At 36.8% G+C, this 21,675-nt stretch overlaps 2 protein-coding genes across 2 annotated transcripts; one reads left to right on the forward strand and one right to left on the reverse strand.

Moving 5' to 3' along the window:
* Positions 1–1,352: 1,352 nt before the first annotated feature.
* LOC110045919 (gamma-aminobutyric acid receptor subunit beta-like) lies at positions 1,353–12,140 on the forward strand. The gene is made up of 10 exons (XM_020751583.2): positions 1,353–1,468; positions 3,091–3,176; positions 4,162–4,262; positions 5,155–5,222; positions 5,486–5,703; positions 7,065–7,147; positions 7,443–7,574; positions 8,463–8,677; positions 9,146–9,307; positions 9,582–12,140. The coding sequence occupies exons 2-10, from the start codon at positions 3,100–3,102 to the stop codon at positions 9,777–9,779; spliced, it is 1,254 nt and encodes a 417-aa protein (XP_020607242.2). The 5' UTR covers positions 1,353–1,468; positions 3,091–3,099; the 3' UTR covers positions 9,780–12,140.
* On the reverse strand, positions 11,327–20,075 carry LOC110045911 (gamma-aminobutyric acid receptor subunit beta-2-like). The gene is made up of 8 exons (XM_020751572.2): positions 19,880–20,075; positions 17,080–17,169; positions 16,221–16,395; positions 15,378–15,595; positions 14,860–14,942; positions 14,187–14,324; positions 13,177–13,565; positions 11,327–12,897 (listed from the first exon to the last, which is right to left on the reverse strand). The coding sequence occupies exons 1-8, from the start codon at positions 19,882–19,884 to the stop codon at positions 12,622–12,624; spliced, it is 1,374 nt and encodes a 457-aa protein (XP_020607231.1). The 5' UTR covers positions 19,885–20,075; the 3' UTR covers positions 11,327–12,621.
* Positions 20,076–21,675: the final 1,600 nt, after the last annotated feature.

A 21,675-nucleotide genomic window follows, 5' to 3' on the forward strand; every position in this document is an offset into this window, starting at 1 on the left:
CCGATGAACTTGCCTCGGTGAAAATTTAGAAGTTAGTTACTTATTTCAGGATCTTATAAGAGACTATGCGTTAAAAAATAATCAGATATGAAAGAAGTCTATGTTTCTGATAATGCGTCTGTAAGAATTTCCGTCACGCTACAGCCTTGTAGACTGACTATACAACAATAAACTACCTCCATTACCTGGGCTGTAAACAGAACGTGACGACATTTTTATCAAATATTTGCCTTGAGTGCTAAGCATTCATTATGCCCGTCACTTGCGTCAATGTGTGTTACGGGAAATATTTTATTCATGTTAATCATTCAATTTTACTCGAATAAAAAAAAAGAAAGCCATAAAATTTAAATCAAGTGCTGTGAAGGAGAGGAGGAGCGTTCTCTTGTTTATATTTAGATTTAATGAAAGAGCAAATTGTCTTCTCTTCATTCCGTTCGCAACAAGAGCTTCGTTTTTCTGAACAAAAGCGTGATAATCACTTTATAGTAAGGGACAAAACAATGTCGGCAACCTTGATACCCAAGTGTTCAACTTAATTTAATTTTCTTGGCAATATTACTGGAAATAGAAAATCTTTTGCCTGATTTCAATCTTCTCTCTGGTTATATTCCTTATTCACAAGTTCTTACATTCAGGATGAAACCATTAATTTGTTTAAATGGAATTGCATTTGCCTGAAGTAGATGTGTTAGTCTACATTTTGTTATCAGTAGCTTTAATCAGAAATTCGCGTGAAAATAAACTGAGTATTATTATTCGTTACCAATAATCTCACTATTGGAACATTTCAAAACAGGGACACGCAATCTCAAAATATTAAAAAAAAAATTACCTCGGGCAGGTGGAATTACGAGATGGTAAGAAACATATGTTTAAATGTAGTTTATCGTTTATAATCTGCTCTCATTTAACTGAGAAGCTGGCTGACATAAATATTATAAACTTTCGCCATTCCGATAAATTATCATCATCATCATTAATTGTGCATGTTTTATACCCAACGTACATGAGATCAAAGGTGAAAGATAGTTTTCAGAATTAATTACATGCTTATCACAGGAGAACGTTTTTGTCAAGCAATCTCCTTTATTCGCAGACGTCTTTGTCTATCTAACAAATAATCAGTTCGTAAAATAAGAAATATTTCAATGAACCGAATATGAGAGAAATTTATAAAGAGAAGGTTTTTGGGGCCGTTATGTTTTAATAAATTATTGACAACTTAAGTGTTTTCTCTCATGAAGGGGTCTGTTATCTTTTAAACATCGTCCTGTGATTGGAAGCTTTCAGTTGTTTTGGTTTTCAAATCCAACAATACGATTGTTATGTTTTTCTGTTTAGCTGAGACTTCAGTGGGATGCAACAAAGGAATTCCGTTGTGTAGAAACGTTTTTGGATGCGAGTGTTTTTTCAAAGTGTGGAGTCTAGTTTAAAGTTTAACAGGAAGTCGTAACTACACTTGAGAGTAAGTAAAATTGCTTTTGTATTCTGTTTTAAGATGTGTAGTTCCCTTTTAACGAAATCAAGGTGATAACATTCACTGGAAATTCCGTCTAACATTGTTTATATCTTATACTTTTTCGATAATATAGTAATATAATCAAGAACCACATTTACCTCATTCTTTCAATGTACGAGGAATATCATTCTGGGAAGAAGCTGCTGACATTTCGTACGATAAGTGAGAAATCATTCTAAAGCATTCCAGATGACTGGACTAATGGTGTTCGAGAATAGTCTCCATTTCGCAGAATCACAAGGAATGGGTAATACGTAGTCATAATAGTGGCAAAACTTGGCGAAACGAAAGTCTGAGGGGACTCAAGAAAATTGTTGTTGGTAAACAAGGCCCAGATGATAAAGTCAAAAGCTGAAATGTAATTGGTTCAGTCAAGTTATTGTCTGAGTTACACATTACTGGTGTTAAGAAAACATATTTCTATCAAGATTCAAAAAAGATATTTTCAAAGGCACTTGTTAATCAAATTTTAACTTAGCCTGAAAACTTTGCACTCACGCGCGGATAAGGGGAAGGAGTTGAAATTACCATTATGTTAAAAAAAATTGGATTAGGAATATCTAATTGTGCAAAATATGTTAGGTTTTTCTCCTTAAAAACCTTCCATTATTTATAGTTTGTTCTAGAACATAATTTTCCTTGTTTAGAGACCTTTTCTGTCCAAAGATTCTAAATAAACCGCAGTCGTACCGTGCTGCTAATGAAAACTTTGACACTTAGATTAACTCGGTAAAACAAATCACAACTTTTCAATGATATTTTGATCTAGTTCTTTTTCAAAGATTTGAAGAGTATGGTTAGCAGGATTAAAAACTAACAAGTGCCATATCAGTAATGGGTTGGAACGAAGCCAAGCAAGAATGTCTCCCAAATGAATGATATGTTGTAAAAATACATTTTGCTTTGATTATTGCAATCAGTTGTAATCCCGTTAATTCTTCGGATTGTGGTTAATTGTGTTCGAACTTCAATTACTCCATATTAACCCACAGTGGACTTTTTGAATTTTTCATGGCTGAGGACGACCAAAATTGATTTTTTCTTATTATTTAAACGACGTCTGACAGTTACAACTACAAGAAGATTTCAGATAAGCTGAAAGCTAAAGAGGTCTCACTTTTATCTGATTTTTACCACTTCAAACTTTCTGCTTTCAACTGAGATCGAGACTAGTGTAAACCGAGACAATTAAAAATAACTGTTGTTTATGACTTCAGTATTAGTTAACCCAAATGCGAGTGCTTTCAGATAGGACTGCTTCAAGGTGTTTGCGTAATTAACTCAGTAAATTTTCATTGTTTATTTTCATTGGCCCAAGGCTGCCTGTAATCCTTATTAAAGCAGTTGACCTTCCTTGATTATTGATAAACCAGCGAGTGGCAACCATAACCGTGTTAGTGGTATAACCAGATGGCAACGCTACGATAAAAATCACTTTTCTCATGCTTGCTGGCAAAAACGGCGGGCTTTTAAACTTTCAACCTGTCCCTTCTTCTTTATAGCTGTAACTTCCAATGTGTTCGGTTTACATCTAGTAACGAAAGTTACATTTCTGCTCCACATTTTAGAATTTTAAAATGCATGTCAGGACGGCTTTGGTAGTCCTTTTCACTGTCACTCTCTCACTGGCTTACAAAGAAGGTGATAACGAAATGTAAGTATTGTCATCTTTTCACACGTTTCTTTTTCTACTGATATTCAGGATCTTGACAAGGACGCAGTACGTAACATGCCAGATAACAAAAAACTTAAAATGCACTTAAACCAGAGCTAAAATCCTTCTCGGGGGCTGAGAAACAGAAAATCATCTTTGATTATAGGAGGCAGCGTGGCCGACTGGTTAGGGCGTCGGACTTGAAATTCGGAAGTCGCGGGTTTAAGTCCCGCTCTGACCATTAAGTTGGAGTTGTTTCTCGGTAGACCATAGTTCAACTCCTCGGTCACGCTTGTAAATAGTCAAATGGTCTGCCTCCCACCAGTTGGGATTTTTAAGCCTATTATGTTTAGTTGATATATTTGTTTCTTTCAGTTTAAGTGGCATGCCTGTGAACTAGCTAGGTGTAGCTAAGCGCATTGACCACTATAACAACAACATTTGAACATTTTTTTTGAACATTCCAAACGAATCAAATGTGAATACAACTATAAATATTGGTTTCACGTCCTCGCAAAGCTTTGTTTGAAATACCAGTGTTTTTTTTTTGTGTCCCCAATTAGTTGTGAAAACTAAATAAATTGACACATTAATAAAGCTTTTACTTTACTTACTTTACTGTATTGATAGTGAAAACTGCACGCAAGATCAGAATTGGTTTATTGGCTGTGGTACGTTTCCGAGGATAAATTAACTTCTTTGGCTTGCACTTTCGTAGCCTACATCATTGAAGGGCTTCGGTCCAATTATAATTCATGACATATTCTTGATGTTTACCAATAACAGTCAGCCTGAATGCTGCAGTTTACGTTTTGAGTTCTATTTGAAACAAAAAAAAAATGTTTTGGGGGATGATAATAATTGCTTCTTTTATTAGATCTTCGAGAGCGTCTTGTCTCAATGGGTAACATAAAAGTTTCTACCGTAAAAAGATATGAGGACTACAAAGTGAACTAGACTACTACGTATTATATTTGTTACGTAGGGAGATGTACAAGAAATCAATGGAGGAAGCATATAATTTATCTGTGGCGATCAACAACAATTTGAGGAATTATGACACAAAGTTGAGACCAAACGCTGGAGGTGAGTTCTGTGACCGTTATTAATCTCACTACTCTGTCTTTTGACATTTATTTGCTCGTTCGCTTTTATTACTTTTAAAAAAACATGTCTTGGCAGACATAATGCCTGGCTAGCATGTTAGCCGGCTACTAGCAATGTCGTGCATTTATGGAAGAGGAGATTGTTTGCTGACGTCATTGTTTACATTTTTCCTCATTGACATACGACTTTACGCAGAGAAGGCATCACGCTAGACACGAATTACAAACTACAAACATTTTTAAAAAGAGCTTGGAGAACTTAGTAATTGGTGAAATTTTTGGCTCTTTGGGTGTAATATTCGAGGAGAAATTGGCTGCAAAGTTCTGGGTGGCAAAAGCCCTTGTGAACTAATACATTCTTTGTAAAATGTTGAGTTTTTAAACCCGCGTCGCACAAAATGTTTTCGATACATTGGCCTTAAATTCCTTGGGATCGTTTTGATCGTTCTGTTCCCTTTCTAACGTTTTTGTAGCTCCATTAGAAACTGTATCGCCAATGCTAATGAGGCAAATATTATAAAAAAAAATTATCCTTAAGACAAACCAAAGGTTAAGTTACATTTCCAACTTTTGCCTTGTTTAGGGTTATAAATCTGGTTATACAAACGGGGAGTAGGGATGGCGTGGTGCTCGCCTTCCACAGCGTGGCCGGGTTCTACTCCATCTTGATGATATAATTGTGTTGATTTTGTTCTTTGCTCTTGCCTTGCTCCGACGGTTGGGTACTCCTAATAAAAGACCGGTATTTTCAAATTTCAAATTGATCCGGATAGAGATACCACATTAAGACCATCTAGGACTGATATAGCTTCCTCTCTGAATATTGTAAGTTTTTTTTGTATAACGGGATAATTATATTATTTGTTTTCCAGGCGAGCCAGTCATAGTGCAAGTTGAGTTTAAAGTTATTTCATTTGGTGAGATAAAAGAAGTTAATATGGTAAGATGCTTTTGACGGTTAGCAGTTGTGTACTCTTGAACATTTTTCAAAATCAGGTTTGAATTGTGAAGGTGAATTAATCAACATGACACGAGCGTGGGACAAAGAAAAATTCTGAGTCCCCGACAGGAATCGAACCCATGACCTCCCGAACACTGGGCTATCAGGTTTGAATTATTTAACAAATATATATTTAAAATGTCAGAGCACTTTGAAATGCTCCATTCTGAAATGACTATGCTAAACGTTATGCTGACTTTCAGGAGTACAGCATGGACATATTCTTCCGCCAGTGGTGGAGAGACCCGAGGATGAGGCATAACTATTCTACTCCATTCAACATAGCGTTTGACCCGACCAACCTTTTATGGACGCCAGATACTTATTTCTGGAATGTCAAGAATGCAAAGTATCATCACGTGACCAGGGAAAACATGCGGCTGAGAATCTCATCGGATGGAGAGATTTACTTCAGTACAAGGTAAACTCACTACCAACTCACACTGAAACGGCACCCTTTTCCGGATTCTCAGAAGACAGCTAATTTACCTTTAAGCCTGGTCTACACGAGCAATGTTTATGTGACAATTCTTATTTGCTCCTGTAAACGAGGAAAATTCGCCAATTGTTATGTGATGAATATATTTGCTGAAAAGCTGGCCTGTTAGCTTTTATGTGGCAGGTGGCTCCCTGTTTGGCAAAATGACATCAGGAATGAAGGAAAGAAACAGCAATACCACGAAGTGAGATCAAAAGTCCAGCGTCAGGTACGTGAGACGAAGAACAATTGTTGGGAGCAGGAGGCACAAAAGATCCAATCCCTATCCGACAGCATCCACAGTGGTGCGGAGCACAGTGAGTAACCGAGGAAAGAACACCGCGAGAGACTCCGGTCAGAGAGAAAAGAGTGGCAACAGGATGGCGGCATAGCTTTAATCTCATCTGTCTACGAATCTGCCGTTGGAGATTTGGCCTGCTCAGTCATCAACGAACTCATAAATTGAACACCATCAAGTAGACATTGTACTCGATATCGAGCGATTGCTTACTACTACTAAAAGTTGCCACATACGAAAACTGCCTCGTAGATGACTCGTCACATATAATGTGGCAAATATGTTCGTAAGCGCCATATTTTTTTGGACCTAACCCATTTTCCGCTGTCCAAAGTCATTACTGGCGCATCTACACGATCAAATATATTTGTCACGTAAAAATTGTTTGATAACAGTTATCGTGTACAACAGGCTTTATAGCCGAACGTTCCCCTTGCCCGCCGACACAGCACAACACATGGTTGCTTTAGAAACTTTATGCATTGTTGCAATCTTAGATACGATGAATAGGCCACGTTCGATATATCAATATTCTAACAGGGCTCCGAGGTTTTCGGGTCAAAATTGTAAATTTTTTAAGTTTCTTTTGTCTTTCAATTCCCAAAAGAGACTTGGATACAAAGAAGACAACACCAAATATAGAAGTTTGTCCTGAAAGCCTCGGAACCATGTTAGAATATTGATATATCGAACGTAGCCTATTGCGTCATCGTCTATTTGCTCTAACTAGAAGCTATCGGGCGAGACTTAACTATGAGACACTCCTCATTTCCTATGATTTATAACCAGGGAGTAATAATCAAGTAAAAATGGCGGAGTTCAGCTGTTTAAAGTTAGCGTTAGAGGGGTATGCTTTGAAACTCCCTTGCACCAGGTGGTCGTTTAGAAAATCCACCTCTAGGAAGCATAACCCATACACAAAAACAATTTGATGTAGCTAAAATAACAGAGATTCCACCTCTCCTTCGGCTTGTTACGCTTTAATTTTCTTGGTACCTTCTATCAGGATAACAATTGTGGCTCAATGTGACATGGACCTACGCCTGTATCCAATGGACACTCAACACTGTGCTTTGAGAATCGAGAGCTGTGAGTATTGATTTTGAAAATTTTAGGAGTTTTCGTTATGGCCACCTTTATTATACTTCACATACCAGTCCCGAGAGGAGCAAGTAGCTTAATTTGTTTTCCTAACACCCGAATAGGAAACAAGGGGTTTGTTTATGTAGAAAAAATAAAATAAGACAGTTGAGCCTTTCAGCTTTTGAGGAGCTGCTTAACAAAAGATCGACAGGGGATCTCTGCTATTAAGTTAAGTGTTTCACCAACTAGCCAGAAGTTACTTTCAGCGCACTAAAGTACTAAGTTTCTGCTATACATTCAGATGCTCACACAGTGGCTGACGTGGACTATAAATGGAAAGGCGGCAAAGGTGTTGAAATTGTTTCTTCAGAAATGGCACAGTTTGATCTTCTCCGAGTGGTCACTGAAAACGAAGCGTCGACTAACAGTAAAGGTTGGAATACTGACAATGTCTGTGTCAATTTTTGTTAGCGTTTGTCCTGATGTAGGCTCAGCTCTCCCGGTAATTTCATGATGATTCATAAGTTCATAAGCTTTGTATCTCGGGAAATGAAATTAACATAAGATTTAAAAGCCTTTGAACACTTCTGTGGACGAAGTGACAAAGTCCCGGAAGTGCCGCCAACCGGCATAATTCCGCAAAAGTTGATGAAAGCGTTTAAATATTATGTGAATTTCTTTTGCCGAGATATAAAGCTTAAAACATATAAATCATCAACATTTCTCTTTTACCTTTTTACAGTGATGCTTAGTTGTTTGTAAAATAACTTGAAGGTTGTGTAATTTTCGAGAGGCGTTTGTTGCTGAGGGAAACAGTTAAAGAATTATGCGATCTATTGTTACTTGAATCACAAATGATTATCCGAGCGGACGCTTGGTTTTCGTGTATAGGCACCAAAAGTTTAGGATCAGCTGCTGGCCTTTTATGCTAAAACAATTGAACTGCTCGCTGACGGTTTCGATCGGCTTCGGTAATTGACCCGAGGCTGGGCCACAAGACAACCATCAGGTATCAGATATAACAGATATGGCGTACAATTTTCTAAGTACTTTTCTCGCTTTCAGGTGTTGACTATCTATCTCTCAAAAGAAATTTTCAAATATCGCAATACGTTCATTATATCCTTTTTAATAAACCTGTATAAGATGTATTTTGGATTCCGAATCATAAAGAAATTACTCCACCGTATGGTGTTAATCAGTATAGCCCATTCTTGATTCGTTCCAGCCTCATATTCTTCTACTTTATAAACTCAAGGCTAAGTAGAAGTAATGGAAGATGATAATTTAAAGTATTTTATCTTATGTCATTGCCTTTAAGGTTCATTTGCCAAACTGAAGGCGGTGTTTTCATTCAGACGTCGGCTCGACTACTACATTTCAGCGGTGTACGTACCGGAAGTGATCCTGGTGGTGTTGTCATGGTGTACGTTTTTCATCACTCCCAGTGCTGTCCCCGCAAGAATATCACTCAGTATAACAACCATTCTTACTACCATCCTGCTTTCCAGCAGCCTAAACTCCAATATTCCCAAGGTACGTAAGCAGTGCATGCCTCTTGATGCTTGATGGCCAAGTAACAGCAATTTGTTTCCTGTCTATAATAGTGCTTCTTTCTTTAATAGCTTCCTCTCTTGCTACCTCTCAATCAGAAAGCAGCTCAGTTAAGCACTGGCCAATAGTTAAATCCAAACTAATTATCTTGGTTGACTGAGAGCAGTTATTGGAGAATGTCGCTATAAATTACCACATCGTTACTGTTAATATTTTGTTTCTCAGTTAGCCTTTTGATGGATTGATGTCCATGTTCAGCACTCATATGAGGTCGTTTCCTATAAGTTTCAGAATGCTGTTGAGGTAGCTATATTAGCAGTAGTAGGTCCGTTAGTGTGGACTTCTTTGGGTCAGGGACAAACTTGGCTTTTTCTTCCGGTTTTTTGTGTCGTGAATTCATAATTCATGTAAATAAAGTGATTGTTGTTACTATTATATTCCTCCTTTTAGGTCAGCTATATGAAAGCTGTAGACTACTTTATGTTAACGTCATTTGGCTTCATCTTCGCTGCTCTGATTGAATACATTATCGTTCTTAATACTCCTAATGTACTCGTGGATAGTTTCTACTGCGGGAAGAAAAAGCAAAAGAATGAGCCCGTTCAAGCCCAGGTAAATAATACAAACCAGCCAATCACTGACTGGTTTTCAAGATTTACACTTCAATCCGATTACGTGGCCAGTAAAAAGTTGGTATTGCTGTATGTGGGTCAGCACATTTAATCTTGCCCTCGTGATTATGAGTTTTTTCGTCTTTGTTTGGTCACCGAGACGAACAACGTTCTAGTCATGTTGGTTTGTATTAGTAGATTTGACATTCAACATAATACCATGGAATTTTACTGGAAACTATATTTTCTTCGCTTTCTTGATATTTCTTTTGCAGGATGGCGCAGAGGAACTTATTCTGAAGATCAGCGCTTCCCCAAGGAAATTAGATCTGACCAAGCCCAGCAAACAAGCCGAGAGGCAACCAAGCAATTCCAAGGACCACTGGGTTGACAAAAGCTCCCGTGTGCTCTTTCCAACTCTATACGCCCTCTTCCTTCTGGCGTACGTCGTGCATTACAAGAGCAAGGACTAATAGGCAGCAGTTTTGATTCCTTGTCGAAATAGTGGGCCCTTTCCATTTGACCAAAAGTTCCGGCGCGAATTTCCAGAAATTTCCAACATCTAGAATTTCCTGAAAAGAGGACAACCTCACGAGGTATACGCAAATCTTCGAAAATTTGTTACCGGAATCTCCTCATTTAACTTTCCCCCCGTAGTTTTCGGTTGAACGGCTCGCATTCCGGAAATTCAATTCGGATTTTCGAGATAGTTTACCAGGGAAATTTCCGTCCAATTTGCCCTCGTTTCAAAACTTCTGGAATTTTTAATTGAATGTAAAGCGCCCTCTGTTCACTGTCTTTTTCCTAATTATTTTTGCTGTCTATTTCGTCGACTGCATCGAAAATCATATTTAGCCAGGCAACTACGTTTTTTCCTGCTAACTTCATTGGAGTAAATGAATATTCAGTGAAATGGTTAGTTAATTGAAATATTTCAAAATTTCCAAAATATGTATATTTGAATATTAGCAGGACGCGCCTTTGTTTTTGGTAGTTTATTGCAATCAGATGTGCATGGGCCAGCTGACATACAACAATAGACAATTTTCCTATTCTCGGTATTGAACTGGAACAAGCTTGCAAATGAGGCTAATGCGTGGAGTCTTTTTAAATGAATATGAAATACATCTCTTTAATGATAATACATCTCTTTTAATGATATTCTCCCACACTAGCCTCCATGCATTGTAAACTAGTTCCGATCCAATACCGAGAATACGAAAATGGTCTATTGACTCTGGATCAAAAATATGACAAAGTGAAAAGCTGCAGGTTTCGTAAATGTAGTTGTAAATTCAATATAATTCTATGTATGTAATCATTATGTATTATTTACTATAATGCTATGGATAAAAATTCAATCAATTTATAATTGGTTAATTAATCTAGATAATCGTGCGCTAACTGCTGCTGTGCAAATCCCCTTTACGTTATTATATGTGCATGGCTATACAAGGGCTAATAATATCCTGGTTATTTGCAGGTATCCATGATATCAATACTGAGACGAATGTTCTCAGTTTCCTCTGCTTTTTTCTAAGTTTCATATCAGTTTGTGCAGAAGTGGAAACCGGGGACCTTTGTTAACTCATCCTGTCTATCGTGACGTAATTTCATTTCGAGAAGCTGATATAACAACAATCTTAATTGAGAATATAAGTGACAACAAAGTCACTGAACGGTTGTGGTAGCAGTGACTAAGCTCCAGTTTCTTTGCATTGAGAAACGTGCGTGGAATTTCACCTTCGCAGTTATAAAGTAGCGGGGCATTTGATAAGAAAGCCGCGAGGATGGTGAGACTACTGGCAAAAGCTCATTAAACTGGCTATTATGTTTCATAGATGTTGCACAGCGGTCTTAAATCTCTTTTAGATCCATAAGCTACAGCTGTAACCATAGCTACAACAATGTTTTGAGGTTAGGTGTATTGAGTGAGTCGTTTATGATTGTTTTGAAGTTTGAACAGCCACAGACTCTCCACAGTCATTAAAAGATAACAGATAATGGTCATATAATCTGCAGAGTATAATTGAGAGAGATTTATTTCAGCAGTCCTACTCCAAAGGATATTGTACAGTATTTACAATACGTAACTTGCCGTTAAATGACCTCATCCTCGTAGTTATAAGCTTTAACTAAGTTTTGAGCAGAATGAAACTGACCTTTTGCAAAAGTGAAATAAATAGAGGATGTGAGGAAAGACAAAGAAACTATCGCCTTAGCGGCATTATATACTCAGAATATATAATAATTATCCTGTAAACAGGGTAAATGCATATTATTATTAGGTCATTAACTTTGTACATATTTCCAAATCGCTACAAAAGTTTAGCTAAGTAGTTTAGGTCACAGAATTATAATCTTTAGAATTATGGCGCGCTTTCATTTTTGCCTGACAATATCCACTGTACCGGTTTGTTTTAGTTGATTTCCATAATCTTTTAGCTTAACGTTTATCATAAACTAGATACCGATACTAATTCGATATGACGAATCAACCTTATTCTATTGCGCACTTTATAAGATGGCTTATCAGCTCAAGGCGAGGATTGTTTTACCATTTGCAGTCCACGGTTCTAACCTGTTAAGCCATCGAATAATGAAAATATAATTCGTCTGTCGTCGATCCTTGGTAATTAAAAATGCTAATCTTAAAACTGAAATTTAATGAAAATGTATTTAATTTACTTGAGCCTTAAATCTGTCGGGATACTACGGTGCCAAAGGACGGTTGTACTGGGCTGGGACATTGTGAGATTTCGTTTCATCTTATATATTATCATACTGTAAAATGACCAGTAGGCCAAAGAGTAACAACAAAAAGCAAAAATGCATTCCTGTTGCTACTGTCTGAATAAAGTCACATTAATCTTGACCTTAAGTTAAATTACTTTTCTTTTACTTAGCACAATTTGGCCCTCAAAACTTATCAAACTGTTTTTGTTCCAGTTATTCTACTGGTTTTCATATAAGCGTTGGCAGTTTTCTTCTGTCAACTTATGTTCAGTTCGAAACTAAATAGTGTTATTAATGTGTTTGTAGACAGAGGAATGCTACTGATAGCTTTGTTTTTTTTTTTAATTCTTAAGTCAGGCATTCATCGAAAAATTATGCGAAGCCTTTAATTCAGTTAGCTGCTACCTCTCTGGAGGTATTTTATTTACCCGTGTGAATATTTACTGTCATCTTCGGGGTAAGGTTTTTTAAAATGATTCTAAGACTATTTCAAATTTATCTCTGTTGATAATTGCCAATTAACAAACCAAAACCAGTAATTTCCATTCAAATTGTCTTGTCTTTCTTCAGATAAATTGTTTATTCCACCACATCTTTGTTTCCTTCGTTTTCTTCCCTAAGCACACCGTAATATATGGTGTAGGAAACAAGGAATGTGACATACAAAGTAGGGAAGACAAATCTTGACAATCGGTCGATCCAGTGTGCCTTGGGTTTAACTCCTTCTTGAGGTGTTGTAGGAAGTTGTTGTTTGGGTTGAGGTTTCAGCTTAATATTTCCTTTGTTGTTCCTGATTCTACACACTCCTTCATCCATTACTTGCACGATAAGATCAACACTGCCTCTGCTATGGGCCTGAAAAGGGAAGAAATAAAAACATAGAAGTACTGTTTTAAGAAGGTTCTCATAGAGGATTCTGAAAATTATTAACCGTTACCAACAGTCTCCAAACAGTGATCAAAAATTTAACTTATAAATGCATTGTCAGGCAGAGCCGTAAGGAGAATATAGGAAATCATCAGTTAGCTAGAGGGGAATGTCTTGATGTATCTAAAATGAGGATAAAGATATGTGAGCCAGTGACGAAAACAGACTTTTAAAGTTTGTTACTGATTTCATGGTTCATGCACTTACCTCGCATTCCATCGCGATTTCCTTTTTGCCATCCGCCTTTTTACCCCTTTTGAACCAGGAAGGCGCTGAGAATACTGGATTGGTGTTGAGCACGATGATAAACTCGATCAACGCGGCGAAAATGAAACCAAACGACGTCAGCAAGAAGTAGTCAACCGCCTTCATGTAACTGACCTTGGGCATGTCCCTGTTAACGTTCCCCTTGAGCAAAATTGATGTTAAGATGGTGGTGATGCTGAGGGCCACTCTGGCCGGGACAGCAGAAGGTGATATAAAGAAGCAGCACCAAGACAGGACAACCAGCACTATGGCGGGAACAAAGATGGAAGACACAAAGCTCTCTGTGCGTCTTCGAAACGAAAACACCGCTGTGAGACTTGCAAAGGAACCTTTTGAGAAAAAGAGAAAAAAATTTAATGGAGAAACTTACTAAGGTAAGTCATCTCTAGACTGCATCCGAGCTTTGCTGTATTAGAGGCGATGTGTGTTTCTGATAGGCTAATCCACTAATGAGCACGCTTCAAAGGAAATATTGAATGTCAAGACTGAAGCCTCAATTGCAAATTAACAAAAAATATGAGCATACTTAAAAGTCTCCGCTATGTGTACGTGTATTCATAACGTTAAGGGAGGATTACCATTTAATTTACCAACCCAAAATTCAGAGAACATGAATTACACTGCATGCTTATTGGTTGACCTTGGTTACCTTCATTTGTCCATCCAGGTGCTGTCTTAAACGTTCATCAATCGAAAATATGGTATAGACCATAATCCACGGCTGGTTGTTAAGTTTCATCCGTTTAAGAAATCAGGAAAAGACAATTTTAAGAATATTCAGCTACAAAGTATGCTTATGGACGGCACCATATAATGATTAGAAAAGGTGTTTTTTTATGCACGTATTCTAGCAAACATTCTGTTGTACCATTAGTGTGTCACGGTTCCTCTCCTAGCCGGAAACTGCTTCTCTTTTATTATTAGATTTTCTATTCCGTTCTATTTGTCACCTTTACTGTTGGTCTGCGATTTAGTGCGGGTCTTAACTCCAGTCAGATCAAACTGAGCCATTTCAGCGGACACTATTTCTATGCCCTGATCATCTCCTCCCTTCCAACGGTAATCTACATCTGCTGTCGTGTACGCATCTACCATCAAACAGAAACAAATGGTGTGAGTCTAAGGCTGTCTGATAGTTTTTCAAGACAAAACGTTGTATTTCTAGTTTAATATTCTTGTTCTCAAAGCCATGCAAACTTTTTCAGTAATATTTTCTTGTTCTTGTTTTCTGACCAAACAAACAATTTACAAAAGGACACAGCTCCGTAACAGTTTGTTTGGTTTTATTTTGAAGTATAAGATATGCAAAATGATTTATATTCGTAACATATAAAAGGATATACCAGGAGCACCAGAGTAGGGAAGCATTTGTTCTTTAGAGGTATGATATTTTTAGAACGGATTAAGAGCTTATTAGTTGGCTTGATTGTTGTTGTTATGTTGTCTTACATCTGTTTATCAACGAAACTCTAATAAGATAATGCATAAAGAACTCGCTATTTTATGTGATAATGGTGCTCGTTATTTCACGGTTGTTGAGGTAAGGAAGATGTAGACATCCTATTTCTAAGCATGGCCATGTTAACAGTCAACATGCTCAGTTCCTCTGTGGCAAATACATACAGCTTTCTATAATAAGGGGACAATACTGTGTGTCCATTGGGTAGAGACGCAAATCCATATCACACTGGGCTGTTAAAGTAATTCTGAAAGATACAGAAAGGCCCGAGAATTGCTATTATTTAGCGTGCAATTAAAATGTCCGATAAAGCACAAATAACATAAATTGTGAACAAAGAGGTCACTGCCTTAGTTTGTTATCAGTAGATTTCAACCCAGTTCTCTCGTATGTTTAATTGTTTATTTCTCCAGGTTGTTGTCGCAATTGTGACTGACGGTGGCCTAAAAGTCAGTCCCTGCCGGTTAGGTTTCGCGTGTCATTTAGTGCAATGTAAAATTCACACAATTCGTTCGCAGTGGCCAAACTTTGTTTCACCTTATAAAGTAAGTAAAGCCCTGTCACTGGGGCTTTGGAGTTTACGAAACAAGAAGGATCGCTGACTATGCTAAGATAATTGTGAAACTGATTTGCTGACATTTGTCTGTACTGATAGTAATGAAGTTTTTTTTTATCATTTTACCTTGTGCTGTAATAAACCTCTCCGGCAGGAGATATTTTCACTCTCATATTCTCCCTGGTCACGTGATGGTATTTGGCATCCTTCACATTCCAGAAGTATGTATCTGGAGTCCAGAACAGTTTAGTTGGATCGGCGGCCATGTTGAATGGTTTGCTGTAGTTGTTCTTAAACCTTGGATCGTGCCACCATTGCCGCATGAATATGTCCATCGAATATTCCTTTAACACAACGAGCGTTTACCTAAATTTCTAATCCAGACTCAAAAGTTGATTTTAATGTTACTGTATCACTACATTTTCAATTGAAATATGAAAAGACGGGAGTTTGAGAAACCAATCTTTGTCGCTGAGATGAAAAGACGACCAGTCATTTAGTAGATCTGTCGTGAGGATTAAGTTATTAAAAAGATGTATCTATTCAGTTTTCCTGAAGTCAGGACTTCCAAAATTGACCAGTGTTATGAAGGGATGCTGGAAAACGTAATGTTATGAAAACGCTTTTCGATCAGTGCACAATGAGAAGAAAGCATGAGAATAGATATACTTTTTTATAATATGCAGGTGCTTATTTAAAATCAAACCTTGGAAGATTAAAAATAGGCTATTTTAATGGATAAATTTTAATAAAATAATTAATGTTTTAGCCGATCATTATTCCATACTCTGTTTATGGGACAGCAGAAAGCTCAAGTAATATGGAATATTCGACCAAGTTCCCTTAGACGTTCAGTGCTGTGATCTGCGATTTTGAATTGTACGCTTTGGAAGTGTGCACTTTATGATTCCAGTAAAATATGCTACTGAAACTGAGATAAACGTAGCTGTATGGTCTCTAATGGCGTACCATATTAGCCTCCTTGATTTCTCCAAAGGAGATGACTTTAAATTCTATTTTCACTATGACTGGCGGTCCACCTGCGTTTGGTCTGACTTTCCTGTCATAACCTGTTAGACTCCGGTTTATCGCCCGTGACAGGTTGTAAGCTTCAATCATGCTTTTTCTCATATCGTCAGGAGCACTGAAATTGTAATGGAGAATTATCAAGTCTTAATAAACAGATTATGTTAACGATATATTTTACAAATTGCTTTGATACTGGCAACGCTCTTGAATCACTTTTTCTTAAAGACTCCTCAGTTAATCCCAGGTTTCGAAGTTGCAGTGTTAAAAGAATTTTAGATCGAGGATTTGTGTTCGAAATAACGTACCTAAGTTACAGTTGTCGGCGATTGAATAAATCCAACGTTCTGACCTTGTAATTGGAGAGGGATAGATTGCGAAATTTTGGTTTCAGCGAAAGTTAAACAATTAAATTATCATATTTACCCACAATACGTTTCTAGTTTTTTTGCTGTTGCTCGATTTCTATCTAACTAACGAACAATTTTTTGTCCAGTGTCCAGTAAGTACATGTAGGTAACGATATCTCGCGAAGATTTGTGAAACATAACTCTCGTAAATTAGTGCACTCTGCGCAATGAAACAATGTGTAAAAACTAAAGTGAAATTAGTACTTGAATATTTGAGATTTTCGAATTGAGTTTGCTGGCTCGTCCTAAGAACACTCCGCTCCTTCTTAATGGCCACAAAGAAGGTAATGTGGCTTCACAAATTCGTTGACAGAACACACGAGAAAACAGGTTTCTTTAACTTTAACAATTCAATAACATTGTTGTAATTACGATATATTTTTTTAACTTACCCCTCAGTAAACCCACAGGCAATAAGACTAAGGAATGCCACTATAGCTGCTGCTATTGGAAGGTAAAACTTCATAATCCAGGTGATGTAACTACAAGTACAAGAGTGAATTAGGAAAGGAAAGCTTGCACAATATACTACTAGGTTTCATTTGCTAATGAAATCGCTTACGGACATTTAATGCCTGAATTGGTTTCGTATAATAGTATATCAAGTGAAAGAAACCTGTTGTCAGAATTTGTCATGTATTCTGAGCTCCCTTCCGAGACGAGGGAAGACTCTATTTTGTCAAGACTGCGGTATCCACGAAATTTTACTGTCGCAAAGTCACGCCAACGGCACTTTTGTACGTAAAGCAATTTCTTACAAATGCAGATACTTAAAATATTCTTTTTAGGGATAATTAATTGAATAATCAGTTGTAACTGTTATACTTACTTGATTGCGACGGAGGAATTGGTGAAGAATCAGAATGAAATAAAAATAAGTATCTTTTGCCACCTCCAGTTGCCACAATTTGAATATGTATTAACATAAACAATTTTTTTTTAGATTTAACCGTATAAACCACAATTGCAAATCCCGAATCTCCCGGAGATTAGTTTACAAATATCTGTATTTGTCTTGGCACAATCACCGGCTAAAAACCTGCAGTACTGTAGTGGTTTCTTTGAGGAATTCAAATAGGATCACATTATATTTTCATTAACACTTCTAAAGAGAAATTTTCTGCGCGTTCGTAAAGAACGCATGGGCTTTTATCTGTGTTTGGCGGATGGACTTGTAAACACAAGATTTTTTATGATTTTGTTATCTCTGCTTTGACCACCGCAATATTTGATGAGATGGGAAACACAGCAGTTATTTTAGATGCGGTTAAGCGGGATATCAGTTATCAGTAATTAGCCCAAGTGTTTGCTATATAAATGTTAATAACTCAACCTTTTCAACATATTTGTACCGCAAATAGAATCCATTTTGACAAAAAATAATCTTAAATCATTCCTCAACTCCATAGGAAAATATGTTAATAACCAATCTATAGTTTATCTCATCTGGTATTGAAATTATTTTGAGCTGTAGGAATGGAAATGGAAACCAAATTTCTATTCAGTAGAGTCTGCAACTACAACGCAACCTGTTACGGTTATCCGGAATTTTATTAAACGACTAGGTTATTTTGTGATTAGCACAGATTTAAACTGTGGTGCAGACGTTCCTTGGAACAATTACGTTAAAAGAGTCTGATCCAAATATCTGAGCGATATTTCAAGACCTGTTTAAGACCAGCTTGCCAGATATCTAGAATAACACGCACGCTCTTTTCGATCGTTCACTTCTTCCATTTCTGTAACTGTTTTGATGATCATTAAAACCGATAACAACCCTTTTGCTCAGAGTGCTGCCTAATGGAACTTTAGATGACTTACATTGTGATCAAGATTCGAAATGTTTCAATTAAATCTAAAGTAAATTTTGTTCTGCGACAAACCTCCCGCAAGGCACACAACGCTTGGTTGAATTGTTTACCTTTATATATTTTGAAACCGTTTTAAGAACATTGAAGTTTTAACTCTGATTGACTGTATTTAATTAGATAGTGCTGTCTCTAAATCGCATTAAACTTACCTCGAAAAATATTTATACGATATGAATTACGGATATAAATTTAAAAGGGAGTGTTTTTCATTTATGCAAATCACGGTTACTTTCGAGTCCGTTCGGGTAAGAAAATCGATTGAAAACGAGACAAAACTCAAACGCATTTTAAATCGACAAAGTTATCGCCAAAAATAATTTGTAACATTTTATTGGATATCGTGGAAGACTTGGTTACTAAAATATACATATGTCTATTTCATGAGATAAATATTTTTTCCATCCTCGATCCCCAACTGCGTTAAAAATTTCGTATAATTAAGTTTAAGATGTGAAGGCACGAATATTTTTGATCTGTTGTCAGTCAAAAACGTTATAGGTGTGACAAAGAAATGTCAGAGTACTGTATATCTCTAATATCTCAAATAGCTGCCTTCTTCATTTTCTCGCTGGTGCAAAAAAATAAGAAACGTGCAGATAAATTGCCAGGTAAAAACCATCTTTCTAGACGTCGACGGCTTTGGCATCAGCTTTGTTCATAGTACATGTTTTATGTGCCTCCTGTTTTCATGCTGTGGCAGAAACACATGGATGTTACGTTTCTGTGCCAAGCTAGTTTCATAAACATGAGGAATATTTCGGTTGCAGATGTTAAGTTAAAGAGATACTAAGCACGTCCCTAAATATTTCAAAATTGATTTGGTTTTCCATAACTGTCTAAGTTTCTCGTTCTTCTCTTATTTTGTAGCTTAAATTCACGACTAAGACTTGGAATAAATGCTTGATTTACGCCGCAGTTAATAATGCCGCCTCGTAGTCTCATTATCAAGGAAGATTCCCAAGGCAAATGACGCTCATTTACACCACAGATATCGCTTATTTCTAAGCAAAGAAAGCTTTGCCTAAAGTCTTAGTGATTGTATTGATCGCCGCTGAGAAGACAACACCATCAGCTTATCACAAATAGCGAAATTCCACATCATTCTATCAATTGAAATTCTATACCAGTTCGCTGGAAAACATTTCAAAAATAAATTTATTGACACATCTGTTTAAGGATCGGATTTTTGTCAGAAGGAAACGGATTTGATTTTAACGAAAATCTCAATGTCTCAGACGTTATGTACACAAGGAATATCAAAGCCTGGAAATATTTAACTAAGATCATTGATGCAAATAAGAATTATTCATCAAGCGTTTACCTCATTTGTAGGCTTCTTTAGATTTATGGCAACAAAGTGTTTGATTTCAGTCCAGTTTTGTCCTTGTCTGTGTTCCAGAATAGTTCCAATCCAGGCGGATGTGAATGAATAATTTCATTTTTATCCGAATTACAGCGTGCAAAATCTGTTTGTTGATATATCATATAGAACACTAATAACGAACTGGAAGCATCGATAGCACCTTCTCGGCAAAGTAATAAATTATTTATGTCAAAACAATCGCAGACTCCAGCGACATGCTACAAACAGCTTTATCAGCTGCTTTCTAATATAACAGATTTAAATGAAACAAGAATTGTTGCTTCCAACTTGAACAAGATGAGACTATATATCTTATTGAAGTGATTTGCGCAATATATATATTTTTTAAAAATGGGCGTAATGTATTAGAAAAACAATTATAAAAATCACGAACACTTACTGGTTGTGTGAAATAAAGTATATGACAGTACAGTAAACCGATCTTTGCGTTGCACGGTTGTATGCTGCTAAAAAAAACTGTTTTCATTTTGGATACTTGAAGCGTATCGTCAGTTTTGCAAAACTAAATGTAACTCTGGCGTGGAGAATTCGTTTTTACGATTTAACAGACTCAAGAGCACCCCAGGCTCAGGTCCAACAGCTTTCTCACATTGCCGGTGCGAACGTTCTTACTATGTTACAACAAAAATGTCTTCGAATGGAAGTTACGAGCTCATATGAGTTTGGGTTCTCTCGCCTCAACATCTGAATAAAGACGAACATTTCTTCAACAGTAGTTCAAGAGGCATGTTAGGATGGGGTTTTTGTCTATGAGCGCGGCAACATCTCGAAAAGTAATATTTATGAGCGTAATTAGCTTGCTAGATCCCCCTCTAATCCTTCGCAGAGAACCAACAGCGAAAGAGCAATTTCATGTGTGAAGAATTTTTTGTTTTTCCATATTTCAATTTGCGAAGAGTAAAGATAAAATGCGATAGAACATGAGCAAAATAACATCAACAACAACAACAACAACAAATCCTAAACGTCTTTAGAGTTGTCTGAATAACGAATTGGACCGACATTCTTGTAATTTGCCAAAACAATCGTGGAAGGTATACCAACCTTCGAGGCATTATTGGATGAAGTTCCCCTTGTCCTCAGAATACAGGTGCATCGATTATTCTGTAGTTAACAAAACCTCATTAAACCACAAAATGAATCTAAGAGGCCCCCTTTTGAAACTGAAAAATGATATTCTTTTAATTCGTCTTTTGGAGTAAAAGAGTAGTTTAAAACGATCGAAGCAGAGTAAATCAACTGATATTGGAGCAAATTGATTTGTATAATATTTTTCATCGTTGCGGTTTATGATGGATGGTTGCAAATGCACAAAAAAACCAATAAAGAAATAACGATGAATAATAGTAGCAGCACAATCACAAATGTCAATATCATCATCAGATAATATCATCGGATAATAAGCAATTAAGGTGTAGAGCCCTTTTTAGGGCATATTTGTATTTGACAGCGTAGTTACGACAAGTGATGGATACCAATGAAATCAAATTTTCATAGTTGACGGGAAGATAGTTTGTAAAGACTGAAAAAATACGCAGAAGTAATGGAGGACTCTTCTCACTAAGACATTTTTTGTCCAGTCCTATCCTTTTTTTTCTAGTAGCATGCCAAAGTCGAGAACGATATGTTGCTCGGAAACCTCTTCGTCTTGTTATGTGTCAGCATGCTCGTCACCTGTTACGATGGCTTTTAAATGAAGTTTTCTAATATCGTTCTTCTAGATTTTTTCGACA

Source organism: Orbicella faveolata, unplaced genomic scaffold, assembly GCF_042242905.1.
Source record: "Orbicella faveolata isolate gen_17 unplaced genomic scaffold, um_ofav_v1 contig_1, whole genome shotgun sequence".
Taxonomy (NCBI): Eukaryota; Metazoa; Cnidaria; class Anthozoa; order Scleractinia; family Merulinidae; genus Orbicella; species Orbicella faveolata.